Source organism: Pan troglodytes, chromosome 6 (assembly GCF_028858775.2).
Source record: "Pan troglodytes isolate AG18354 chromosome 6, NHGRI_mPanTro3-v2.0_pri, whole genome shotgun sequence".
NCBI lineage: Eukaryota > Metazoa > Chordata > Mammalia > Primates > Hominidae > Pan > Pan troglodytes.
The window spans coordinates 6,852,057-6,877,644 of NC_072404.2; the positions used below are offsets into that span (position 1 = coordinate 6,852,057).

The window sequence follows — 25,588 nt, forward strand, 5'->3', positions numbered from 1 at the left end:
CCCGAGAGCAAAGCCCGGGACGACAGCCCCCCACGGCACCCACTGAGCCCAGACATCCCTGCCCAGAGCCACCCACCACGGCCTCCCCATCCACCGTGACTCACTCGAGTGAAGCTGATACCATTGCAGAAACCACGACCCACACACAGGCCCGGCACGGCCCAGGGGCACAGGCAGCCGCCCCAGCCTTTTCCACTCCCAGGGAATTACGCGGCAAAGAACAAATAGGAACCCTGTGGCTTCCCGCTGGGCCCACGTGAACAGCCTCGGAGACTGGGCGGGAATCCTCGCCCACAGGATCTGATGGGTGATGGGTCCCAGCTGGGTCTCTGGCCCCTGGCTCCAGGTGTGTGCGTGTCCCCCACCTGCTACAACGATCACCCCAAAACTCGGTCCCCGAAAGCAACACAAATGTATCATCTCGGTCATGGAGGCCAAACGTCTGAGATCAAGGCGTCGGCCGAGCTGGTCCCTCCAGGTGTTCTGGGGAGAATCTGCTCCAGGGTCCCTCCCACCCCTGGAAGCCGCCAGTGCCCCCACCTCGGCCGCCGTCCTCACCTGGGCTTCCCTGTGGGGTTTGGGCCCACCCTACTCCAGGACAACCTCACGACCTTATCTTAACCTGAAGACATCTGCAAAGATCCTACTTTTCTTTCTTTTAGAGACAGGGTCTCACTGTGTCTCCCAGGCTGGGGCACAGTGGTGCGATCACAGCTCAACGCAGCCTCCAACACCTGCACTCAAGGATCCTCCTGCCTCGGCTTCCCGAGTAGCTGGGCTAGAGGTGTGCACCACCACGGCTTGGGTAATTTTTTAATTTTTTGTAGAGGTGGGAGCTCACTCTGTTGCCCAGGCTGGTCTGGAACTCCTGAGGCCAATCCTCCCAGCTGGGCCTCCTACAGGGCTGGGATTACAGGTGTGAGCCTCGCGTCCGGCCCCTATTTCCAGATGAGTTCACCTTCACAGGGGCGGCAGGTTAGGACTTTAACACGTCTTTTCGGGGGACACCGTGCAGCTGCCTGAGCCGCTCCAGCTGTGTGACCACGGAGGAGTTGCCCCCTAGCACCCAGCGTCCCGTGACCCGAGGGTCACACAGCGGCCTCTCAGAGTCACGGGAGGACCGAAGGCCGCGTGTGTGGAGGCCGGGGGCCTGTGGACGAGAGGCAGGTGCCAGGGACGGCTTTGACAACCACGCCTGCCAACGGCCCTCAGGGCGGGGCACCCACAGGGTCGGCAGCCCTGCCCTGGTGCAGAATGGGCCCCCAAGGCTCACACCCGCACACAAGGGCGTCCCAGGGCCTGGCACAGAAGCTTCCAGAAGCAGCAGCAGCAGCGGGAGGAAGCCTGGGAGTGAGCACCAGGAAGTCGGGGGCTGGACCCCATCCTGCCCAGCGGAGCCCTCCCGAAGCCCCTCATCGCCTGAAAACCAGTACTGCCCGGAGCCCTCCCCACTCCCACAGCCCTGGAGGGGCCGCACTGACACCCCACGTGGTCACGAGGAGGTGGGCTTCGGGCCACCTGGCAGCCGGGACGGAAAGCCACCATGAAAGCTCCAGCCACACCTCAGCCCACGCCCCAGGAAGTGCCCCAAGTTCCAGGGCTCAGGGGAGCCAGGCTTCAAGGACCCCCAGGCCACCCCTTCAAGGCCAGGGCCTCAGGGTCAGGTGGGTCCCCTCAACGCAGAGCAAAATGTGAGCTGGGGGCAGGGGGCCGGGCAGGTGCTCAGGGCGACTGCCTCCCCTAGGTGTGGACTCACAGGGGAAGACGCTCTGAGCCCCAGAAGCCACTTCCCCACAGGGCTCCCCCAGCCCAGGATGCCATGGGAGACCCCTCCCCGCTTTCCCCAGGATGGGTCCAGTGGCCACTGTGGCCCCCATAGCGGGTGCTGTTCACACAGCTGGCATGTCCATCTCTGAGGGTCCACTCCTGAGTGTGCCTTCTGCCCGAGTTCTGCCAGTTTCCACCGCATGGAGTTCAGGACACCATCAACACCCTTCCTGGAGGCTTTGCCTCTTGCGAAAGTGACCCCCCAGGGCCCCCGGCTTTGCTTCTACATGGTGGACCAGTGGCTCACCCAGGTGGGTTTTTTTCCCTTTTTATTACAGGAAAATAGCCCGGGTGGTGTTCACGCCCCCGCCCACGCACCTGCCTCTCAGCAACACCCCCCCCCGCCCCCATTGTCTATCCTGGGTGTTTCCGAGGCTGCTACCACCTGAACCGCGACCCCATCCTACTGGGAGCCCTGACCCCCGGGCCTAAGTGTGCCTGTATTTGGAAATATCGTGGTTCCAGATTAGTTAAGATGAGGCCACACAGGAGCAGGGTGGCCCCCAATCCAACGTGGCCGGTGTCCTTAGGAAGGGGAATTTGGAAACAGACAGGCACGCAGGGCCCACGATGTGAGGAAGCACCCCGGAGAGGCCTCGGGAGAAGCAGCCTTGAGCCTCCAGCCTCCAGAGCTGGGAGAAAGTAGATTTCTGTTGCTCTGGGCCGCGGGGCATGTGGTGCTGTGTTCCAGGAGCCCCAGACATGCATGCAGAGCCCTGTCCAGCCCGGACACCTGCTCCACGGGGGGCTTGCTGGGGCTGAGGGCTCCAGGGCTTCACTGGGATGGGCAGAGAGGAGCCCTCCAGCCGGTGCTGCCAGCAGCCAAGGGCTCCTCCCACAGCTTCCCTCACTCGCCCTGATCACCCCTCACCACACAGGAAGCAGGGAGGGGCCGGTTTCCACCCAGAAGTAAAACCAAGCAGAGCGGCCGCACGACTTTCTTTCCCCGACGTCAAGATAGAAACTGGAGAGCTCTGAGGGTGACACAGGAAGAGACGGGTCCCGGCCTCTGAGTCACAGGCTGGTGCTAAAGATAAAGAGGGCACACAGGACCCTCTGCCCTCCCCTGCGGGCGCAGCCTCCCCTCTTATAGCTGGGCAAACTGAGGCCCTGGGCCTCTGCTTAGCTGGAGGTGGGCACGGTGCTCGACCTGCCTGGAGGGACCCCAGTGTGTGCCGGGAGGCCGCAGGGCATGGCGTGGGGGGCCTTCCAGGACCCTGCTCCGGGCCCTGCCCGCCACTCTTAGCTCCTGCGAAGACGCCACCCGGACATCTGTGCAGCAGAGCTTTCCCCTGAAGACCTTCAACTCAGACCCGGGCTTGTCCGGGCTGCATGGAGGCCATGGGCACCAGGGCTGCTGGGGCTGGGAGAATCTCGGTGGGGGCAGACGTGGGAGGAAGGTGGATGAGTCCCCTGCCCACCTTGCCAGGCTGGACGTTTGGGCCCCAGGAGCCACAGAGCCGGACCACAAAATGGCGGGATGTAGGCACCCCCCGCCCTCCAGGTTACACTGCAGGTCCACGCTGCACCCCCCACCCTCCAGGTTACACTGCAGGTCCACGCTGCACCCCCCACCCTCCAGGTTACACTGCAGGTCTACGCTGCACCCCCCGCCCTCCAGGTTACACTGCAGGTCCACGCTGCACCCCCCGCCCTCCAGGTTACACTGCAGGTCCACGCTGCACCCCCCGCCCTCCAGGTTACACTGCAGGTCCACGCTGCACCCCCCACCCTCCAGGTTACACTGCAGGTCCACGCTGCACCCCCCGCCCTCCAGGTTACACTGCAGGTCCACGCTGCACCCCCCGCCCTCCAGGTTACACTGCAGGTCCACGCTGCACCCCCGCCCTCCAGGTTACACTGCAGGTCCACGCTACACCCCCCGCCCTCCAGGTTACACTGCAGGTCCACGCTGCACCCCCCGCCCTCCAGGTTACACTGCAGGTCCACGCTGCACCCCCCGCCCTCCAGGTTACACTGCAGGTCCACGCTGCACCCCCCGCCCTCCAGGTTACACTGCAGGTCCACGCTGCACCCCCCGCCCTCCAGGTTACACTGCAGGTCCACGCTGCACCCCTGCCCTCCAGGTTACACTGCAGGTCCACGCTGCACCCCCCGCCCTCCAAGTTATACTGCAGGTCCACACTGCACCCCCGCCAAGCCCCAGCATCCACGGCTCATACAGGGATTCACACCCCGCCCCAGATAGTGGGTGTCAGCCCTGGGAGTCTCCTCACCCAGGACCCAACAGCAGCAGCCCCTGAGTCCACGAGCACCCCCAGCCCCCCGCACCCACGTCAGCCCCCGGTCCCGACTCAGAACAGCCAGGGAGTGGGAGGAACTTGGAGGCAGTGACCCAGGCCACAGAGCAGCTGGGGGTGGGGTGATAAAATAATGTCTCAAAAATAGCTGTGCTGGGGCTCCGTGATTCATACCGAGAGCCTGGGGCAGGGCCAGGGCAGGGTTCCCCTGTGGGGGCTCAGGGGGAGACAGCAGCTGGCACCTGGGGCCTCAGAATGAGAGTATGGGGGGCCAGGGCACCAGGCCTGCCCGGGTGGGAAGGGAGAGATGCGTGCACGGGGCTGAGTCGCCAGCCTCGGTCTTCTCAGTGGCGATGTAGGGATTGCAGCTGGACCTGTCTCCAGGCTCACAGGAGGCTCATCAAGAAAACGCCTGCCAAGCACCTGGACGGGGGCCTCGTGACCCCAATAACAAATCAACATGCAGCCAAAGAAACTGAGTCGCTCGTGGCCTGAACACACCTCCAGCCCCTGCTCCCCGAAGACCCCGGGAGGGCCGGTTCACGCTGCAATCCCAGCACTTTAGGAGGCTGAGACAGGAGGATCGCTTGAGCCCAGGAATTTGCAACCAGCCTGGGCAATGTAGGGAGACCCCGTCTCTATATTTAAAAAAAAAAAAAAAAAAAAAAAGGCCCAGGATGGTGTGTAGGGTTGCAGCCGGGAAGTCCGTCCTTCCTCCCCTCTCCCTCCTCCCTCCGGCCTCCCCTCCACCCTATCCCCCAACCCCCACCCGCCTTCCAGGGGCCTTCGGATCCAGTGAGGACCCCTGATCCCACTGCCCCTTCATGGAGCTCACTGCAGGGGGCACAGACCCCAAACAGGGCCCCGGATGCTGGGGAAGACCCCCTGGTCACTGCAGTCCCCACCAGCAGCTCCTGGGCAGGCAGAGCCCAGGCTGTCTCAGCCCCCGAGTCAGGGCAGAGCCAGCAACAGCACGTGGGCCCCTCATGGGCTGGGAGGCCAGGCGCCCGCCGCTTTCCTGCAGCACTGTTGGCTCACACCCAAACCCTGCACCCAGCTCGTGCTCGGGGTATCTCTGCGGGGTGGGCCCTCTGCTGAGTGGGTTCACGGAGTGAGTCAACGGAGGGAGGTGCTGAGCAAACAAGAGGCTGGGCGGTGCCCAGTGAGGCTAGGATTGAACCAGGGCAGGAAGCATGGGGGGCCGGGAGGGCACCCAGTGGGCCGCACGTCTTTCCCCTGTGACCGGTGCCAGGGGGTCAGTGCGAACAGTCAGGCTGGGCCCTGTGTGGTTGTCACCTCTCATTCCCACTGTCCGGGCAGATGGGGAGACTGAGGCTTGGAGGGGCGGGTGTTGGTGAAGGCGGCTGATGGGATACCGAGCAGGCCTCATTCCCTCTCTCTCCACAACCTCCCGATCCCAGGATGCTCAGAGGACTGGGTCTCAGGCTTCCCCAACCGGCCACCGGTACCCACGTCCGCTCCCGCCCTGAGGAGCCAGGGCAGGCCCCGAACAACAGCCGCCCCTCCCGTTCCCCTCCCAGACCGCCAGAAGCACTTGGGAGGGCCCCTCAGATCCACCCGAGACCCCCAAGGCCCCAGCGAACCCGGGTGGGCTGCGGCTACTGATGCAGAATGACCCTCCCAGCCCCACCCCGGCGCCCCCCGCCCCAGGACCGAAGCCCGGTGGTGGCCAGCAGACACAGGCGGCACCTCGGGGTGTGGGGGACGCAGCTGCGGCTGGCTTCTCCCCGACCCTGTGGGCGGCACCCAACTCCCCACCCTGCTGGGTCCTCCCGGGGCCATCTGGGAGCCACCCAGCGCTGTTGACCACGGCCCTGACAAGGCCCCTTTGTACTCACTGGCAGTCGGAGGGCGTGGGCCGGTAGTAGAAGGAGGGTACTTTGGACTCAAACCTGGCTCTCGCGGCGTCGTTCCCGTGGGAGGCCATGAACTGCAAGAGAGGAGGGGCCGGGTCAGAGGCCTGGGGTCCCAGGGGCAGCCTAGGAGGTGCCAGCTGCCCTTGGGGCCGTCACCACAGTGACCCGCAGATCCAAGGCTCTGAGGGCTCCACCAGCACCAGGACGGGAACGCCACCTCCTCCTGCCCCAGGGACACCATTTCTGAGTGATCGACCCTCCCCTGGGACAGGGAAGGAGCCAGCGTCCCTAACGACGGGGTCCCGGCAAAGGGGGCCCAGGGGCCAGGCCCCTTTTGAGGAGGGGTCTGAGGTTTGCCCCACTGTTTCAACCCCCAAGTCCACCCACACCGGGTGTCCCATGGGAGAGAGCTGGCTGCATCCTGTGACCCCCAGAGAGCGAGGGCTTCCTCGTTCACCCAGCTCCCCCGCTCACATTTAGCAAAGAGCCAACAGGCGCCAGACACGGGGGCTTGGAGATGGGCTGGTGAGCGAGAGACCCAGATGTGGCTAGGACAGAGTCTTTGAGGGGACTCTGCAGGGACACACTGCAGGGACCCAGAACATGTTTACGAACAGGCTGAGGGAGAAGGAAACGGCGCCGTGAAGGAGGGAAGGTGCTCCAGGAGGCTGGCGTTCCAGGAGGCTGAAGCTCCAGGAGGCCGTCACACAGACTGTGCTCCTGGCAGGTGCAAAGGCCCTGAGGGTGGACGCTGGCAATGACCCTGCCACCAGCCAGGTGTGGTGAGCCTTGAGCAGCAGGAGGGGCCACCACACCCCACGCCAGCCCCGAGGGCATGGGAGAGGTTCTGCTTGCTATGCTGTAAGCCCCCAAGGCAGCTGCTGTTTGCACCTTCAAGCTCCTGAACGCCACTCGCCTGAGGCCGCGGCCAGGCCCAGCCAGACTGAAGTCCCCTGACATCACCCTGTTCCGAGCATCACACGGCGGTAAACAGGGAGGGCCCAGAAGAGCAGCTGGAGAAATCACAAGCAACAAGAGGCTGGCACCCATTTAAAATTCGAAAACCAATGGCTTTTCCATAGAAAACTCAAATACAAGGAGAGATCCTGTCACCAACAGCAACAGGACAAATCACCTGAGTCGCTGGACGAGAAATGTCCCAGGTCTCCAAGGGAAAACTGGCGCGTGCTCCCGAGGATGAGAGCCTCGACCCGAGACACAGGGAGGTAGAAAAATGTCTCCTTATGGGAGTCTACATGTTTTTTATAATAATTGCCAAAAAACAGCAACAGAATTTATTATATTTTTTTACCTAGAAATGGTTCTAAAGTTGAAAAAATTAACAAGGGCCGGCCGGGGACAGGGGCTCACATCTGTAGTCCCAGCACTTTGGGAAGCTGAGGTGGGAGGACCCCTTGAGCCCAGGAGTTCAAGACCAGCCTGGGCAACATAGTGAGACCCTGTCTCTCAAAAAAAAAAAAAAATTAGCCAAGTGTGATGGCGCACACCTGTAGTCCCAGCTACTAGGGAGGCCGAGGTGGGAAGATGGCCTCAACCTGGGAGTTTGAGGTTGCAGTGGGCTATGGTCGCACCACTGAACTCCAGCCTGGGCGGCAGAACAAGACCATGTCTCCACTGGACACAGCAGCTCACACCTGTAATCCCAGCACTTTGGGAGGCCGAGGCGGGAGGATCCCTTGAGCCCAAGAGGTCAAGGCTATGAGCTACGGTTACACCACTGCACTCCAGCTTGGGAAAAAGAGCAAGACCCTATCTCTGCAAAAAAAGGAAGGTAAAAATAAAAAATAAATAAAAATGGGTAAGGGAATGGGTAAGGGTTTTTAAATTACTTTTACATACATATGTATACTTTTAATTTGTTTTAATGGAGATGGGGTTCCACTCTTGCCCGGGCTGGTCTCAAACTCCTGGGCTCAAGCCATCATCCCATCTCGGCCTAAAAATGGGGAAGGATTTGATCGGACATTTCTCCAAAGAAGATGCACAAATGGCCACTCGGCCACGCAAAGGCACTCAACACTGTTAGCCATCAGGGGAACGCAGATGAAAACCTCAATGAGCTACCACCTCTCCCCACTAGGATGGCAAGGTCAAAGTGGCACAGGGGAGTGAGATGGAGAGAATGTGGAGCGATCAGAGCCCCCACACGCTGCTGGTGGGAACCTCCGGCTGTGGTGACTAACAGTCTGGCAGTTCCTCAAAACGGTAAACACAGAGTTACCATAGAGTCCAGCGATTCCTCTGCACCGTAAGAGACGCGAAGACGCAGAGACACGCACATGAGTGTTCACAGCACATTCTTCGTGACAGCTGAGAACGGGAACAAGCCCCAGGTCCGTGAACGGAACCACAGATAAACTAAATGTGATCGAGCCACACCATGGAGGGTTCCTCGGCCATAAAGAGGAATGCCGGCCAGGCGCGGGGGCTCACGCCTGTCATCCCAGCACTTCAGGAGGCAGAGGTGGGCAGATCACGAGGTCAGGAGTTCAAGACAAGCCTGGGCAACACGGTGAGACCCCGTCTCTACTGAAAATACAAAAATTAGCCGGGCGTGGTGGTGCACGCCCGTAATCCCAGCTACTCGAGAGGCTGAGGCAGGAGAATCGCTTGAACCCGGGAGGCAGAGGTTGCAGTGAGCAGAGATCGTGCCACAGCACTCCAGCGTGGCTGACAGAGCGAGACTCCATCTCAAAAAAAAAAAAAAAAAGAGCAACACAATTCTGACACACGCTACAACCCAGGCGATCCTTGGACACACGGTGCCCATGGAGGAAACCAGACACAAAACACCACGAATCGGCCGCACGTGGTGGCTCACACCTGTGATCCCAGCACTTTGGGAGGCTGAGGTGGGAGGATTGCTTGAGCCTGGGAGTTCGGGACCAGCTTGAGCAACATAGTGACACCCTGTCTCAAAAAAAAAAAAAAAAAAAAAAAACAAGACCATGTATTGCGTGATTCCATCTGTTTGAAATGTTCAGAACAAGCAAATCCACAGAGACACGAAGCAGCTCTGTCTACCTTCAGTAACGGCTGGGGCGGTGGTGATGGGAGGGGTGGTGAGCACGGGCTGTGTTGGGACGTTAAAATGTCCTGAAGTTAAACAGTGGTGATGTTCGTGCAGCCCTGTGGCTTCACTAAAACCACTGAACTGTACGCTTGACGGGAGTGAATTGTATGTGGATTATACCTCAACAAAGCTGTTATTAAAAAATAACCTTCAGGGTTGGGTGCGGTGGCTCAAGCCTGTAATCCCAGCGCTTGGGAGACTGAGGCGGGAGGATCACTTGAGGCCAGGAGTTCAAGACCAGCCTGGGCAACATAGTGAGACCCCCGTCTCTACAAAAAATACAAAAATTAGCCAGGCGTGGTGGTGCACGTCTGTAGTTCCATCTACTCAGGAGGCTGAGGTGAGAGGATCGTTTGAGCCCAGGAGCTTGAGGCTGCACTGAGCTGTGATTGAGCCACTGCCCTCCAGCCTGGGTGACAGAGCAAGACTCTGTCTCAAAAAAAAAAAAAAAAAAAAAAAACCCTCAGGCAGAGAAGGCCTATTTATGTATGCTATAGACCCTAAAACCACAAAATAAAAGGCTGACCACTTTGACTATGTCGAAGTAAAAATTTCCACGGCAAAAACCACCATGAGCAAATTCGAAAGACAACCTAGAAAAAAATGTTTTTGGTATCTCAGATTAATTTCTCTAACATACCAGCAACCCCTAGAAGATGAAAACAGCTAACATTGCAGCAGAAAGGCAGGCAAAGGTGTGAAGAGAGTTCACAGGCAAGAAAACACAGGGCTGGGTGTGGTGGCTCACACCTGTAATCCCAGCACTTTGGGAGGCCAAGGCGGGCGGATCACAAGGTCAGGAGTTTGAGAGCAGCCTGAGCAACATGGTGAAACCCCGTCTCTAGTAAAAATACAAAAAAAATAGCCGGGCGTGGTGGCGGGCGCCTGTAGTCCCAGCTACTCGGGAGGCTGAGGCAGGAGAATGGCGTGAACCTGGGAGGTGGAGGTTGCACTGAGCCGAGATCACACCACTGCACCCGGCCTGGGCGGCAGAGCAAGACTCTGTCTCAAAAAAAAAAAAAAAAAAAAAAGAGATCCTGGGAACAACTTCTCACTCATCAGGGCAGCAAAGGAGAAGCCGTGGGCCGCCAGTGTGCTGGGGAGGAGGTGGCAAACACCCCCACGGCGTGCTGGGGGCATGTGAGCAGTTACAGTGGGGAGTCTGGCAAAAATCTCTCCAAAATTACCAAGCCACGTAACTTTTGAACTTGCTCTTTCACTTCTAGGAATTTAGGCCACCAACATACTTCCATATGTGCGAAGTGACGCACCAGTGAGGCTGCTTGCCAGCCCAGTGGGAACGGCAGGAACAGTCTGGAAATGACTGGCACATCCCACCCAAGGGACGCGGCAAACAGGCCGTGGTTCCCCCAGGAGGGCGAGGGGCTCCACGTGCACTCAACAGGCAAAGAACGTCTGTTAGAAGCACACGCTAGGCCCGGCGCCGAGGCGCACACCTGTCATCCCAGCATTTCAGGAGGATCATTTGAGCCCAGGAGTTTGAGACCAGCCTGGCCAACATAGCAAGACCCCATCACTACAAAATTTTTTTTTTTAATTAGCCAGGGCTGGCGCGGTGGCTCACGTCTGTAATCCCAGAACTTTGGGAGGCCGAGGGGGGTGGATCACCTGAGGCCAAGAGTTCAAGGCCAGCCTGGCCAACATGGCAAAACCCCGTCTCTATTAAAAATACAAAAATTAGCTGGGCATGGTGGCACACACCTGTGATCCCAGCTACTCGGGAGGCTGAAGCAGGAGAATCGCTTGAATGTGGGAGGTGGAGGTTGCAGTGAGCTGAGATCACACCACTGTACTCCAGCCTGGGAGACAGTGAGACTGTCTCTAAAAAAAAAAAAAAAAAAAAAGTAGCCAGGCACGGTGGTGTATGCCTGTGGTCCTAGCTACTCCTTGGGAGGCTGAGGCAAGAGGATCACTTGAGCCTAAAAGTTCAAGGCTTTAGTGAGCTATGATAGTGCCACTGCATTCCAGCCTGGGCGACAGAGTCAGACTGTGTCTCAAAAAAAAAAAAAAAAAAAAAGAGAAAGGAAGGAAGGAAGGAGGGAGGGTAGGGAGGGACTGAGGGAGGGAGGGAGGGAGGGAAGAAAGGAAGGCAGGAGGGAAGGAAGGATGGAAGGAAGGACGGAGGGACGGAGAGACAGAGGGAGGGAGGGAAGAAAGGAAGACAGGAGGGAAGGAAGGAGGGAGGGAGGGAGCGAGGCCCACACAGACCCCTGGCTGCCTGGCCAGGGTGGGGGCGGTGCTCAAAGGTGGGAGACAGGGAAGGAGACAGCTCCCTTCTGTGACTGTCCTTGGAAACTGCTGAATGTGTCACTAAATTGTCGAAATACATTAAATAAGGTAGAGACGACCCACGTGTCCATCAGAGGGTGAATGAATAAAGCAAACGTGTTCCATCCACACAAGGCACGTTCTCCGGCCTTGAAAGGAACGAAGCTGTCACACAGGCTGCAGCGTGATGGGCCTCGGGGACCTGGCACCGCGGGAAAGGAGTCAGACGCCGAAGCTCACACGCCGTGCGATCCCGTTTTTAAAAGTCCAGAACCCACAAATCTACACAGAGAGAAAGTGGATTTGCAGCTGCTTCGGGCTGGGCGGGGGTAAGAGCCAAAAGGCACGGACTTCCTTTCTGGGGTGATGAAACTGTCCTAATATTGGCTTCAGCGAAGGTTGCACAACTCTGAATTTACTAAAAAACCTTCGACTGTGCCCTTTACACGGTGAAATGTATGGCTGTGAACGGCATCTCTAGGAAGCAGTTGTTTTAAAAGGTATTATCAAGGAATAGATAGTGGGGAGAAAAAAAAAAAACATAAAATGTGAAGAAAAGGAAAGAAGAGAAGAATCTTTGGTTCCTGGCCCTTCAACCTCGGTCCGGTCCTCAGCAACGGCCACCTCAGGCCCGTTTCTCCCTTAGGGGTGGGAGCAGGCTTAGCCCCCGGATGTCCCCGCTGACCACCAGCCCAGGAATGGCCAAGGGGCCTGAGTGCAGGGAGCCACGGGGGGCCCACTGCAGCTCCTGCCCCACAGAGTCCCCAGCAAGAAGCCGGGCTGAGACCCAGCCCTGCCCGGGGGCCGGGGTGCAGGTGCTGTCAGGAGACAAGCCCCCAGGCCTGCCTGAGATTCATCTTTGGTTTTCATCGCACCAGTGAACGTGCAGACAACAGAATGGGGATGGAATCTCCTTGTGGCCCCCAGCTCAGTGCTCTCCCAAAGGCCCCATCGCACCGGACCTCTGCGGCAGGAATCAGGGGTTTCTTGGTAATACCCACGGTGGGCCCTCCCCAGCCTTCCTCTCCAGCCTTCCTCTCCGGCCATCACCCCAGGCAGATCAGGACAGCACCAAGTTGGCCCCTGTCCTCTCCCGCTGATTACATTTAGGGTTTTTTCAACAACAGTGAACGCCCCACCCCTGGGCCCTTGCCCCGTTTGCCCTGGAATTATGGGGACAATAGCCACGTCTTCTCCCCGAGCCAAGGAGTCTGTGCCCCCGGAGGCCCTCCAGGGACTCAGGGCTGTTTCCTCCAGGAGTGATGGCAGAGCGACTTGGAGACGGGACACCCGTCCCATCATCTTTCTGACATTGGTCCCCTGTTGTCCGGGGAGGGGGACGGTCCAGGGGCCACCCTGCCCATTTTTTAGGGAAGGAAACGGAGGCTCAGACAAGCCCACGGCCTGGCGAAGGGATGGATGTCACATCCCAGTGTCCCCCCCCGGGTCAGTGAAGGTGGGTCGAAGGCGGTGAGCCCAAGGTGGGCCGGGGTCCTGAGGGGATTCGCAGGGACGCCCTCGACTCAGGGTGTGGGGGATCACGGCATTAAGTGCAGAAGCTGATTTGGGGTCGCCCTGGGTGGGTCAGGGACTCTGCTGTCCTTGGGTCTTTTTCTGTCTCCCAGGCTGGAGCGCAAAGGTGGAATCACAACTCACTGCAGCCTCGAATTCCTTGGCTCAGCCAGGCGTGGTGGCTCACGCCTGTCATCCCAGCACTTCGGGAGGCTGAGGTGGGTGGATCACCTGCGGTCAGGAGTTCAAGACCAGCCTTGCCAACATGGTGAAACCCTTCTCTACTAAAAATACAAAAATTAGCCGGGCATGGTGGCAGGCACCTGTAATCCCAGCCACTCAGGAGGCTGAGGCAGGAGAATTGCTTGAGCCCGGGAGGCGGAGCTTGCAGTGAGCCGAGATCATGCTACTGCACTCCAGCCTGGGCGACAAAGCGAGACTCCGTCTCAAAAAAAAAAAAAAGAATTCCTGGGCTCAAACAATCCTCCTGCCTCAGCCTCCTGAGTGGCTGGGATTGCAGGCACCACCCCCACACCCGGTCGAGGCACTGGGATCCCAGCTGTGATTTCTAACAAGCCTCCAGGTGTGACCCATGCACCAAGGCTGCCTGTTAGAAGAAATGAGCTACTCCCAACCAGGGGCCGGGGTCAGTGGTGCTGGAGAGCCGGGGGCCGGGGTCAGTGGTGCTGGAGAGCCGGGGGCCGGGGTCAGTGGTGGTGCAGAGCCGGGGGCCGGGGTCAGTGGTGCTGGAGAGCCGGGGGCCGGGGTCAGTGGTGGTGCAGAGCCGGGGGCCGGGGTCAGTGGTGCTGGAGAGCCGGGGGCCGGGGTCAGTGGTGCTGGAGAGCCGGGGACCGGGGTCAGTGGTGGTGCAGAGCCGGGGACTGGGGTCAGTGGTGCTGGAGAGCCAGGGGCCAGGGTCAGTGGTGGTGCAGAGCCGGGGACTGGGGTCAGTGGTGCTGGAGAACCGGGGGCCGGGGTCAGTGGTGCTGGAGAACCGGGGAATGGGGTCAGTGGTCCTGGAGAGGGGGTGCCAGAGTCAGTGGTGTTGGAGAGGGGGGGCCCAGGGTCAATGGTGCTGGAGAGTGGGGAGACATGCACAGGAGGCCACCAGCCTCTATGACCCTCCCCATCCCCACAGCAGTCCCCAGACCACCACTCTCACCTCCATGCGGCCCTTCGGTCCCACTCATAGCAGTCAGGAAGATCAATGGCTTCCAGACCCCAAGTCCCACGAGTGGGGCTGGGGTGACCCTCCCACCAGGTCTTCAGGCCCCACGCTCCATCCGACCTGCAGCCCCCAGCCGGGGCCTTGTTCCTTCTCCACCTCCCTCGGGGTCTCCCTAGGGGGCCCTTCCTGCACGCCAGGGCTTCCTGGTTGGCTCACACCTGTCTCCCTCCCCATAGGGGCGTCTCTAGGGCCCCACGAAGCATCTGTGGCTGGTGTCCCTGCCTGGCCATGCCAAGTGCTCCGTGAAGCTTCATCAGATGCATGGGTGAGAGGTGGGCAGTGGCTGTGTCACCTCAGAGGCCGCCCAGGGGCCAGGTAATGGTGCCCTACACGGCAGCGGGCCGGGGTGCACGTGGACTGCCGTGTAAATGCAGCCCTGACTCTGGGTCGTGCCGCGCGGCCTGGGACGCTGCATTCTGTTTCCTTAGAGACAGGGTCTCTGTTACCCTGAGCCCAGTGCTCCAGGTGTGGGGATTTGAGGGGAGCACTCCAGAGCTCCCAGGGCACGGGAATCGGCGACCCGCCTTCGCTCCCTGGCCCACCACACACACCTGGAGCTGCTCACAGAGAGGGTGGACCCGGCACGGGGTGGGTGGAGCAGCCACACAGGTGGAGCCGCTGGAGAGGGGGCGGGGTCCTCGGGTCCAGCCAGCCAGGCCCCCAGAGTAGCCCATGGCTCCAGGGGCCACAGCCAGGCCGCCCGGCATCTCTGGCTCCAGAGGCCCGGGCTGAGGCCACCCGGGGACTGCGCGGGTCCCCCCGCCCCTCCCCCTCCGTACCTCCACTTGGGCCTCCTCCCAGGCGTCCAGGCGGATGGACTTCACCTTGCTGACCTGGGGGATATTCCGGTGGATTCCCGAGCAGCTCAGGCAGATGAAGACGCCCAGAGTGTAGGAGGCCCAGTCGGGATCTGCAAGGGAAAGCCAGACGTTCACGGAGGCTCAGCCCAGGGACCCCGGAGGGAGGGTGGACAGAGCCTCGGGTCAGGAGCCCCCGGCCATGCAGTGGGGGGGCTTCAGCAGAGACCCCCGGGTACACCAGGCTCCGTGCGCCCCACAGGCACCTAACCCCAGGTCCCCCCCGCCCTCTGCCCGGTGCAGACGGAGCTCTCCCCAGACACCCCACGGCATCTGAGGAAGCCGATCTGCATGCACCTGCTCTGCGCCGCGGGTGCCGGGAACCTCCAGCAGAGGCCGGCCCCACAGGAGCCCATGCCCTGGGCTGGGGGGCACCCGGCACTTGTGAGGATGGGTCCACGTGCTTTCCTGGTGTCCGCTGCCCTGGGAGAAGTCTGTGGGCCCGAATCCTCCTGGGTGATGGGGCAAGATTGGGAAATTCAGATAGGATCTGAGTGCAGGGGGTGCCTCACACCCAACGCGCTGCACACCCCCGAAGGAGGGACCGCAGCCGCGGATGACGACGCACCCTGCGTGGGGTGACAGCGCCCGGCGGGCACTAACTTTGCAGGTGTGACAGCGGCGCTGTGGCTTCACCCTGCATGTGGCCTGTCTAGGGATTCCACGTCTCGATGTCTGGTTTGCCTTAAAAGGTCCAACAAAGCTGGACACAGCGGCTCACGCCCGTAATCCCAGCGCTTTGGGAGGCTGAGGGAGCAGAATCTTTTTTTTTTTTTTTTTTTTTTTTGAGACATAGTCTGTTGCCCAGGCTGGAGTATGATGGCACGATCTCGGCTCGCTGCAACCTCTGCCTCCCGGGTTCAAGCGATTCTCCTGCCTTAGCCTCCCGAGTAGCGAGGCACGCACCACCATGCCCGGCTAACTTTTGTATTTTTAGTGGAGATGGGGTTTCATCATGTTGGCCAGGCTGGCCTCGAACTCTTGACCTCAAGTAATCCATCTGCTCAGCCTCCCAAAGTGCTGGGATGACAGGCGTGAGCCACTGCCCGGGGTGTGGGTGCCACAGCGCAGTCTTTCTGCTGCTGCACGTGTGAAATGTCTCATTCTGAAACGGCAAAATGAGTTGTGGGGAGCGTCCAGCCCCGCCCTGGGGCGATGGCTAAGAGGGCTGCTGTGTGACTCTCCTGTTTTCTTCTGGCTCCCAACGACCCTTCACAATAAGTCAAGGGAGTGGAATGGCTGAAAGGCACCCTAGAGAGAACAGTCTCTCTGGGGGAGATGAGTCATCTCTGAACTGCTTTTATTTTTAAGTGGAGGCTCTCCTGGGTGAGGCTGGTGGAAATCGAGGCACTTCCCCACAAGCAGGTGCGGCTGTGGACCCAAGCCTGTTTGGGGAATCATGAGTGGGGAGGACCCCACCCTTCAGGCCTGGCGGAGGATAGCCCCCCTCCCAACGCTGATCGGGGCCCACCCCTGGCTGGTGGGGGACTCCCATGCCAGGTGGCAGAGGCCCAGTGGGGCTGGGGCTGGGCCTGGGCTCCGAGTCACTGCCAGGAGGAGAGGCACCCAAGCGAGCCCCTGGCCGGGGATGGTGCGTGAGAACCAGCAGGCTGAACCTCGGATTTGGGGATCACGCCCGACCTCTGGGATTTGGGGGTCATGCCCGGCCTCTGGGATTTGGTCACGTTGGGCCTCGGATTTGAGGGTCACACCGGGCCTCAGATTTGGGGGTCACACTGGGCCTCAGATTTGGGGGTCACGCCCGGCCTCTGGGATTTGGGGGTCACGCCCAGCCTCTGGGATTTGGTCACGCCGGGCCTCAGATTTGGGGGTCACGCCCGGCCTCTGGGATTTGGGGGTCACGCCCGGCCTCTGGGATTTGGGGGTCATGCCCGGCCTCTGGGATTTGGGGGTTTTCTGTCACAGCTGTTAGGCTCCCTGATTAATGAAGCCTGTCTCCCCATTAACGTGGGCTTCTTGAGGACCCCAGACCCAGCACCCCCGGATCTGGCACAGAGCTCAGTCCGGAGCAGGTCTCCACGGGAGTCGTGAAGGAAGGAGCCACCAACAGCCCTACTTCAGCAGAGCCCCTGTCTTCAAGAGAGACCACAGGCTTTCTCCTCACCCCTCAGTCAGTCAAACATTTGCCAAGTGACCCTGTCGCGGGTACCAGGAGTTTTGCCTGTGCTGAGTAGGGCGGCTTTTGGAAGAAAGAATGCGGTTACAGGATCAGCCGTTGTTTGGTTTTGCGGGGGTTTTTTTGTTCTGTATTGTATTGTTTTGAGACAGGGTCTTGCCCTGTTGCCCAAGGTGGAGTGCAGTGGTGCAATCACAGCTCACTGCAGCTTCCAACGCCTGGGCTCAAGCGATCCTCCTGCCTCCGCCTTCCAAGTAGCTGGGACCGCAGGCATGCACCAGCATACCCAGCTAATTTGTAAAATTTTTGGTAGAGATGAAGTCTCTCTATGTTGCCCAGCCTGGGCTTGAACTCCTGGGCTCAAGCGATCCTCCTGTCTTGGCCTCCCAAAGTGTTGGGATTACAGATGTGTGACGCCGTGTCTGGCCTGCAAAGTATTTAGTTACACACACCCCTGGAGAACAGGTGGGGAAGAACCACACTGAAGTCCCAGAAGAGAGAGACCTGACTCCTCCCCCCGGGCTCCATCTTCTCCCGAAGCCTTTGTGAAAGATGCCGCAAATGCTCGGTACGTGGCTGTGCGTGGGGCGCCCAGCAGGCACACCAGTCTCCGGGCCTCGGTCTCCTCATCTGTCGGATGGGACAGCACGAGCCACTTACAGGGGTAGCAGGCAACATGAGCCCAGCTGGGAACATCACTGCTCGGGGTGCAGTGGGGGGCCCTCCTTCTCACCGCATGGCAATGCTGTTGGTTCTGCTCCGACAGTGTGGACCACGGACCCAGGCTTCCTGTCTCATGGCCTTTATCTGCCCATCTAGAAATCCTGAGGGAGGCTGAGCAACGGCCACCAACAGCTCCCGCCCAGCCCAGGGTCCAGAATGCCTGTGCCCACCTCCAACCTCACTCGGGTGCTCCAGGACAGGCTGTCCCTCTCCTGGCCTGGAAGGAGGCCTGTTCACAGAACCCGCAGCGGGAGCTGAGCTAGAAGGAGGCCTGTTCACAGAACCCAGGGAGCTGGGCCTGGAAGGAGGCCTGTTCACGGAACCCGCAGCGGGAGCTGGACTCTACGGCGTGGACCAGCTGCCTGTTGTTGTAAATAAGGTGTTACTGGAACTCAGCCATGCCCGTTTATGAACTGTCTACAGCTGCTTTTGTGAGCGGTCGTTGACTAGCTGTGATGGAGACTCTACGGCCCTAAAATATTTACTGTCATTTTTGTTGTTTTTTGAGACAGAGTTTCGCTCTTGTTGTCCAGGCTGGAGTGCAATGGTGTGATCTCAGCTCACTGCAACTTCCGCCTCCCAGGTTCAAGTGATTCTCCTGCTTCAGCCTCCCGAGTAGCTGGGATTACAGGCGTGCACCACCACGCCCGGCTAATTTTCTATTTTTAGTAGAGATGTGGTTTCACCATGTTGGCCAGGCTGGTCTCAAACTCCCGACTTAGGTGATCCGCCTGCCTCGGCCTCACAAAGTGCTGGGATTACAGGCGTGAGCCACCACGCCCGGCCTACTATCTGTCTTTTTAAGAAAAAGTTTGCTGGCTGCGTGTGGTGGCTCACACCTGTAATCCCAGCACTTCGGGAGGCCAAGGCGGGTGGATCACCTGAGGTCAGGAGTGTGAGACCAGTCTGGCCAACATAGTGAAGCCCCGTCTCTACTAAAAATACAAAAATTAGCTGGGCGTGGTGGCAGGTGCCTGTAATCCCAGCTACTCAGGAGGCTGAAGCAGGAGAATCATTTGAACCCGGGAGATGGAGATTGCAGTGAGCCGAGATCGTGCCACTGCACTCCAGCCTGGGCAATAGAGTGAGACTTTGTCTCAAAAAAAAAAAAAAAAAAAAGTTTGCCAATGTCTGCTTAGAGGGAAAAATGGGGGTGGCACAGATGAGTGAGCCCAAGAAGGGCTTGTAAGTAGGACTGATAGCTTACAGCCATTACTAATATAGCCTATCTTTGACAAACCAGCTACAAGTGAGGCTAAGGAGTGGTTACAACCTGTCCCGACCACTTGCAACTGGCACAAGGTCCCCCGGTGTAAAGTTAGAGGTTGTCTGATGCAAACCTGTCACATCCTCCTTGGTATTCGTGTGTGAGGATATACATACGTGCGTGCATACCCACAGACACAACATGAACAGCCTACTGGGGAGGACTCAGGGAGTTAAATGTGAAGAAATAGAGACACCAGCCAGGTGTGGGTGCTCACACCTGTCATCCCAGCATTTTGGGAGATTGAGGTAGGAGGATCCCTTGAGCCCAGGGGTGGAGGTTGCAGTGAGCCGAGATGGCACGACTACACTCCAGCCTGGGTGTCACAGACCCTGTCTCTCATACACACACACACACACACACACACACAATATGGAGACATGAAGACCTTTTACATAAGAATCAAAAGATGAGAGCCAGTTAAATCAAGTGTGTTGGAGACAGGAGCAACACAAGGTTGTCACTGGTAGGGCAGGAAGTTTGTATCATTTTTAAAAAGCTTTTGTGGAGTTTTACTAGGATGACTAAAATTTAAAAGATGGATACTACCAAGTGTTGATGAGGATACAGAGCAAGTGGAACTCTCATCCACTGCTGGTAGAAGTACAAATTAGTCCAACCCACTCTGAAAACAGCTTGGCAGTTTCTTACATAAAGATATATCTCCCATATGACACAGCCACCCTACTCCTAGGGATTTACCCAAGGGAAATCAAAATGTAGGTCCATAAAAAGATGTACATCCAACAACATATAAAAAGAGTAATACACCATGATCAACAGGGGTTTTTACCAGTAATGCAAGGTTGGTTTAACATTTGACCATCAATCAATGTCATTCACCATATTTACAGGTTAAAAAAGAAAAAACATACAATTGTTTCAATAGATGCAAAAAATGCTGGCAAAATGCAACATCCTGATAAAACTCTCAGAAAACTAAGAATAGAGGGGAATTTCCCCAATTTGATATAGAGGATTCAACAGATGCAAAAAATGTTGGCAAAATGCAACATCCTGATAAAACTCTCAGAAAACTAAGAATAGAGGGGAATTTCCCCAATTTGACATAGACAATTCAACAGATGCAAAAAATGTTGGCAAAATGCAACATCCTGATAAAACTCTCAGAAAACTAAGAATAGAGGGTAATTTCCCCAATTTGATATAGAGGATCTATGAAACATGTACAGCAAATGTCATATTCAAGGGAGAATGACTGACTGCTTTCCCCCAAGATCAAGAACAGGACAAGAATGTCTGTTCTAACCACTCCTAGTCATCGTTGAGCTAGAGATTCTAGTCAGTGCAATAAGGCAATATAAAGAAATAAAAAGCATCTAGATTGGAAAGGAGAGCTAAAACTATCTTCATTAACAGACAACATGATTGTCTATGTAGAAAATACAAAAGATTCTATTAAAAACAACTATGAGAACTAACAAGTTTAGCAAGGTTGAAGGATACAAGATAAATATACAAAAATCTATTGTATTTCTATACACTAGCAACAAGCATTCAGAAATTGAACATTTAAAAATACCATTTATAATAGCATAAAATGTATGAAAGAGGGATAAATGTGATGAGAAATGAAACACAGGACACTGAAAACTACAAAATATTGCTCAGAGAAATTAAGGAAGACCTACAGATTTTGGAAAGAGATAACGTTTTCGTGGGATGGGAGACTCAACATTAATAACACATATATTCTCTCCAAATTATAGATTCAATGCCATCCCAATCAGAATTTCAACAGGATTTTAAAAATAGAAATGAACAAGCTGATTCTAAAATTCATATGTAAATGCAAAGGACCTAGAATAGCTAAAACAACTTAGAAAAAAAAGACAAGGACGGGGAACTAACACTACTTGTTTTCAGAACTCATTACAAAATTACAGTTATCAAGACAGTGTGGTGGTGTTGGCACAAAAACGGATGAACGGATCAATGGAACAGAATCGGGAATCTAGAAATAAACCCACACATATGTGGACAACTAATTATCGGCAAAGATATAAAGCCAGTTCTGGAGAGAGCGAACAATCTTTTCTACCAACGGTGCTGGAACAATCCGGTATCATCCACAACACAGTAAACAACCATCCGTCTCACCATATCCAAAAATTATCCCTAAATGCATCATGGTGCTAAAGGTAAAACCTAAAGCCATACAATTTTAAAAGAAAACAGGAGAAAAGTCTCCGTAACTTTGGGTTAGGCAAAGATTTTTTTCAGATACAACACCAAAGGCAGAATCCACTGAGAGAGAGAGGAGGAGGAAGGGAGAGAGGAGGAGGAAGGGAGAGAGGAGGAGGAAGGGAGAGAGGAGGAGGAAGGGAGAGAGGAGGAGGAAGAGAGAGAGGAGGAGGAAGAGAGAGAGGAGGAGGAAGAGAGAGGAGGAGGAAGGGAGAGGAGGAGGAAGGGAGAGGGGGAGGAAGGGAGAGAGGAGGAGGAAGGGAGAGGAGGAGGAGGAAGAGAGAGGAGGAGGAAGGGACAGAGGAGGAGGAAGGGAGAGGGGGAGGAAGGGAGAGAGGAGGAGGAAGGGAGAGGAGGAGGAGGAAGGGAGAGGGGGAGGAAGGGAGAGGGGGAGGAAGGGAGAGAGGAGGAGGAAGGGAGAGAGGAGGAGGAAGGGAGAGAGGAGGAAGGGAGAGGAGAAAGAGAGAGAGAAATTGACCTCATCAGAATTATTATTATTATTGAGACAGGGTCTTGCTCTGTTGCCCAGGCTTGAGTGCAGTGAGGCAATCATGGCTCGACCATGGATTCAAGTGATCCTCCCGCCTCAGCCTCCTGAGTAGCTGGGACTACAGGTGCACACCACCATACCCAGCTACTTTAAAAAACTTTTTGTAGAAACAAGGTATTGCTATATTTTGTAGAAACAAGGTATTGCTATATTGCCCAGGCTGGTCTCTAACTCCTGGGCTCAAGCAGTCCTTCCACCTCAACCTCCCAAAGTGCTGGGATTACAGGCATGAGCCACTTCGCCTAACCAAGTCCCTGTTTTATTTATTTTTCTTTATTTTTTTAACTTTTTTTTTTTTTTTTTTTGAGACAGAGTCTCACTCTGTCACCCAGGCTGGAGTGCAGTGGTGCAATCTCGGCTCACTGCAACCTTTGCCTCTCGGGTTCAAGCGATTCTCCTGTCTCAGCCTCTCAAGTAGCTGGGATTACAGGCACCCGCCACCATGCCTGGCTAATTTTTGTATTTTTAATAGAGACGGGGTTCACCATGTTGGCCAGGCTGGTCTCAAACTCCTGACCTCAGGTGATCCGCCCACCTCGGCCTCCCAGAGTTCTGGGATTATAGGCCTGAGCCACCGAGCCCGGCCTATTTTTAACAATTTTTAATCTTCAATTTTTGTGGGTACAAAAGAGGTGTATATATTTATGGGGTCCACAAGACATTTTGCTACAGGCATGCAATGTGAAATAATCACATCACGGCAAACACGGCATCCATCACCTCAAGTGTGTATCATTTCTTTGTGTTACAAACAATCCAATTACACTCTTTTAGTCATTTTTAAAAGTACAATAAATTATTGTTGACAATCGTCACCCTGTTGTGATATCAAATACTAGATCTTATTCTATTCTTTGTACCCATTAACCATCCCCACTCTACCCACCCTGAGACTCTGTTTTAAAGAAAGATTCAGACCCTGGGAGGGAAGAGCCCGGGGGGGTGACTCCGGGCAATGTCTTAAGGCCTTTGGTCTCTGGGACAGTGACCTCGCAAGCCCTTGAAGGCACTGAAATAGAAGGTGACCTTCTGATTTGAGTATGCTGAAGCTCTGCAGGGTGGGCTCACGTGTGTGTGTGCATGTGTGTGTGTGTGTGTGTGCAGGGAGATGGGGAGCTAGAGTCCCCCAGCTTCCAGTAAGGAAAAAGCCTGGCTGGTCCCCAAGGCAGAAGGGACCGGCTGACCCTTCTGTTTTCCAAGTGACTGAGGCTGGGCTGGGCAGGCCTCCTTCTCAGGCTGCTGGGCATGGCCAGGCCTGCCTGCATCCGCAAATGCCCGCAGCCCATCAGAGCGAAAAGGGGCGGGGCACGCACTCTCAGAGACCCTCCAGGGTGGAAGGGGAGCTGGTCAGACACCCCAGCAGCAGGGCCCCCACAGGCCCACGCAGGAGAGCCTCTCCCTAAGCCTGGGCTGCACTCCAGCTGCCCCCTCCACTCGGGACACCGAACCGTGGGGCCGGCCCTGCTTCTGCCCAGGACCACTTCTGGGTTCCCAGGACTGTGGAATTTTGTTCCAAAACGCCTGGAGTCAGCACCCACGGCCTGTGTTCCCCCCAGGACAGGCCACAAGGCCAGCAGGTGCACACTGGGCCCAAAGGTGGCTGCAGCATGGCTGATGTGGTGGTGGAGATGGAGGCCCTGAGTGCCAGGTGGGGAGGGGCAGGCCCAAGGCTCCAGCCCCCACAAACATCCAGGCTGCCAGCACCGTCTCCAGGAGCTGCCTCCTCCTCGGAGACTCTGCCCACAGCCGCCAGCCTCTTTCCCTCCCTCCTCCCAGCCCCGCTCTGCCCTACCTGCTCCCAGGACGCCCGATGTGACTCAGCCGCTCACCATTTCCGGAGCTGGTCTGGGGCACCTGGGCAGGTGAGCCACATTCTTGGGCTGAGCCAGGTGGGGCAGGCGTGTCCCCCAAGCCAAGGCCCAGGCTGGGGCACGGGCTGGGGGAAGGGCGGTAGCCAAGCCTGTCCATGGGGCCCTGGTTCCAGAGACCTTTGCCCTCCCAAGGCTGAGGCACAGCAGAGATCCCGGTGCGATCGAGGCTGGGTCGGACGCTGGCTCTGGCCAGGCACGCAAGGGGCAGCCGAGGTGGGAGGGTGCCCTTGTGGGAGGGGCTCCGGTGCCCACCACCCTTCATGGCTACATGAGGTGGGGCATGCATGGCTGTCCCCCAGGCACACAGCGCCCGGCCCCATGCCGAGACCCAGGCCCCAGGCACACAGCGCCCCACTCCACGCCGAGACCCAGGCCCCTCTCCAACTCCACCTCTGTGTTTTCCACATATTGTCTCCCAGTTACCCGTGGCCCCTGCAGGGATCCAGGCTCCCGCCGGCCAGTGGATCCCCGCCAGTGAGGCAGTGACCTCTGGAGCTCCTGGGTGGGCTGGCAGCCCACACCTCCTCTCTGCCCAGGCCCCAGGCCTCCACCCCCTCACACTCACGGGCGGCCTGGTCCCATTCCACTGTGAGGATGGGGCCCTTTGGCCCTAGGAACAGGCCCTCCCAGGACCCAGATCCGCTGGCCCCTACCCGGTTCAGGGACACGTGCCCCTCTCCTGGATCCCTCCCAGCAGCACCCGGACACAGTCCATTTTCAGAATCCCCCAAGGACCCCCCCAGGCTCTGCCCTGCCCCTGCCCTCCCACCCTCTCTCCCTCCTGGTGCTCCAGCCCCATGGCGGGAACCCCACGGTGAAGGCCATCCCCAGTCCTCCCTGGACCCACCCTGTCCCGGAGCCCACTCTCTGGGGGCCCCACCCCGCGCCCCTCCAGGCTCTTCAGGGCCCTCGCACAGGGCCGACTCCTCTGCGGCCCATCTGGTCTCTCGGCTGTCAAACCCTATTTTTGGAACTCGATAGAGGTGGTGGTTGCACAGCATGGAGAACGTTCTAAATGCCACTGAATTTCCACTTTGAAATGATTAACCTGAGGCCGTGCGGGGCGGCTCACGCCTGCAATCTCAGCACCTGGAGAGGCCAAGGTGAACGGGTGGAGCCCAGGAGTTCGAGACCAGCCCGGGCAACATAGTGAGACACCACGACTCCATCCTTATGAAAAAATTTTCTATAAAAGGTTAATTTTTCATATGAATTGCACCTCGATTTGGGGTTTGGTTTTTTTCATTTTTTGTTTTTTTGAGAGAGGGTCTCTGTCACTCAGGCTGGAGTGCAGTGGTGCGATCATGGTTCACTGCAGCCTCGGCCTCCTGGGCTCAGGTAATCCTCCCACCTCAGCTTCCTGAGTAGCTGGGACCACAGGTGTGCACCACCACATCTGGCTGATTTTTTGGGTTGAGATGGGGGTCTCACCATGTTGGCCAGGCTGACCTTGAACTCCCAGGCTCAAGCGATCCTCCCACCTCAGCCTCCCAAAGTGCTGGGATCACAGGTGTGAGCCACCGCGCCTGACCTTGATTTTTTAAAAAAGGAGAGAGAGAAACATTCACACACTGGCAACCCCTGTCTCTACCTCAGGCCTCTTTCCTCCAGAGCTGCCCGTGCGGCTGCTGTCCCCTTGGCGGCCACCGCGGCTTCTCACAGAGCCTCACATCGCAGGTCCCTCCCATCTCCCTGGACACTGCTCCCACGTCCCCATCTCAGCGAGTGAGGTGCTGGCTAAAGGCCTGGGTGTCCTCATTTCTACTCTGCCCACCACACCCCGACATCCCGTTGACCAGCAAATATTTCAAGACGATCCAGGCTTTGACCCTCCCCACACTCACGCCCCGCCCTAGGCCTAGCCACCGCCACCCGGCCTCGGTCACTGCA

At 57.4% G+C, this 25,588-nt stretch overlaps 1 protein-coding gene across 3 annotated transcripts in view; it reads right to left on the minus strand.

The window, feature by feature from the left end:
- The window catches only part of ADAP1 (ArfGAP with dual PH domains 1), a 58,206-nt gene that overhangs the window by 25,654 nt on the left and 6,964 nt on the right, over nucleotides 1–25,588 (minus strand). The window contains exons 1-3 of one of the 3 annotated variants that reach the window (XM_009452481.5): nucleotides 15,243–15,392; nucleotides 14,868–14,998; nucleotides 5,948–6,039 (exon numbers count right to left, since the gene is read on the minus strand). In XM_009452481.5, coding sequence (XP_009450756.1) covers nucleotides 5,948–6,036 — 89 coding nt within the window. In that variant the 5' untranslated portion in view covers nucleotides 6,037–6,039; nucleotides 14,868–14,998; nucleotides 15,243–15,392. Of the gene's footprint in view, nucleotides 1–5,947; nucleotides 6,040–14,867; nucleotides 14,999–15,242; nucleotides 15,393–25,588 lie in introns of those variants that run through there. The other 2 variants (XM_001175350.7, XM_063815137.1) reach the window with 2 other exon arrangements.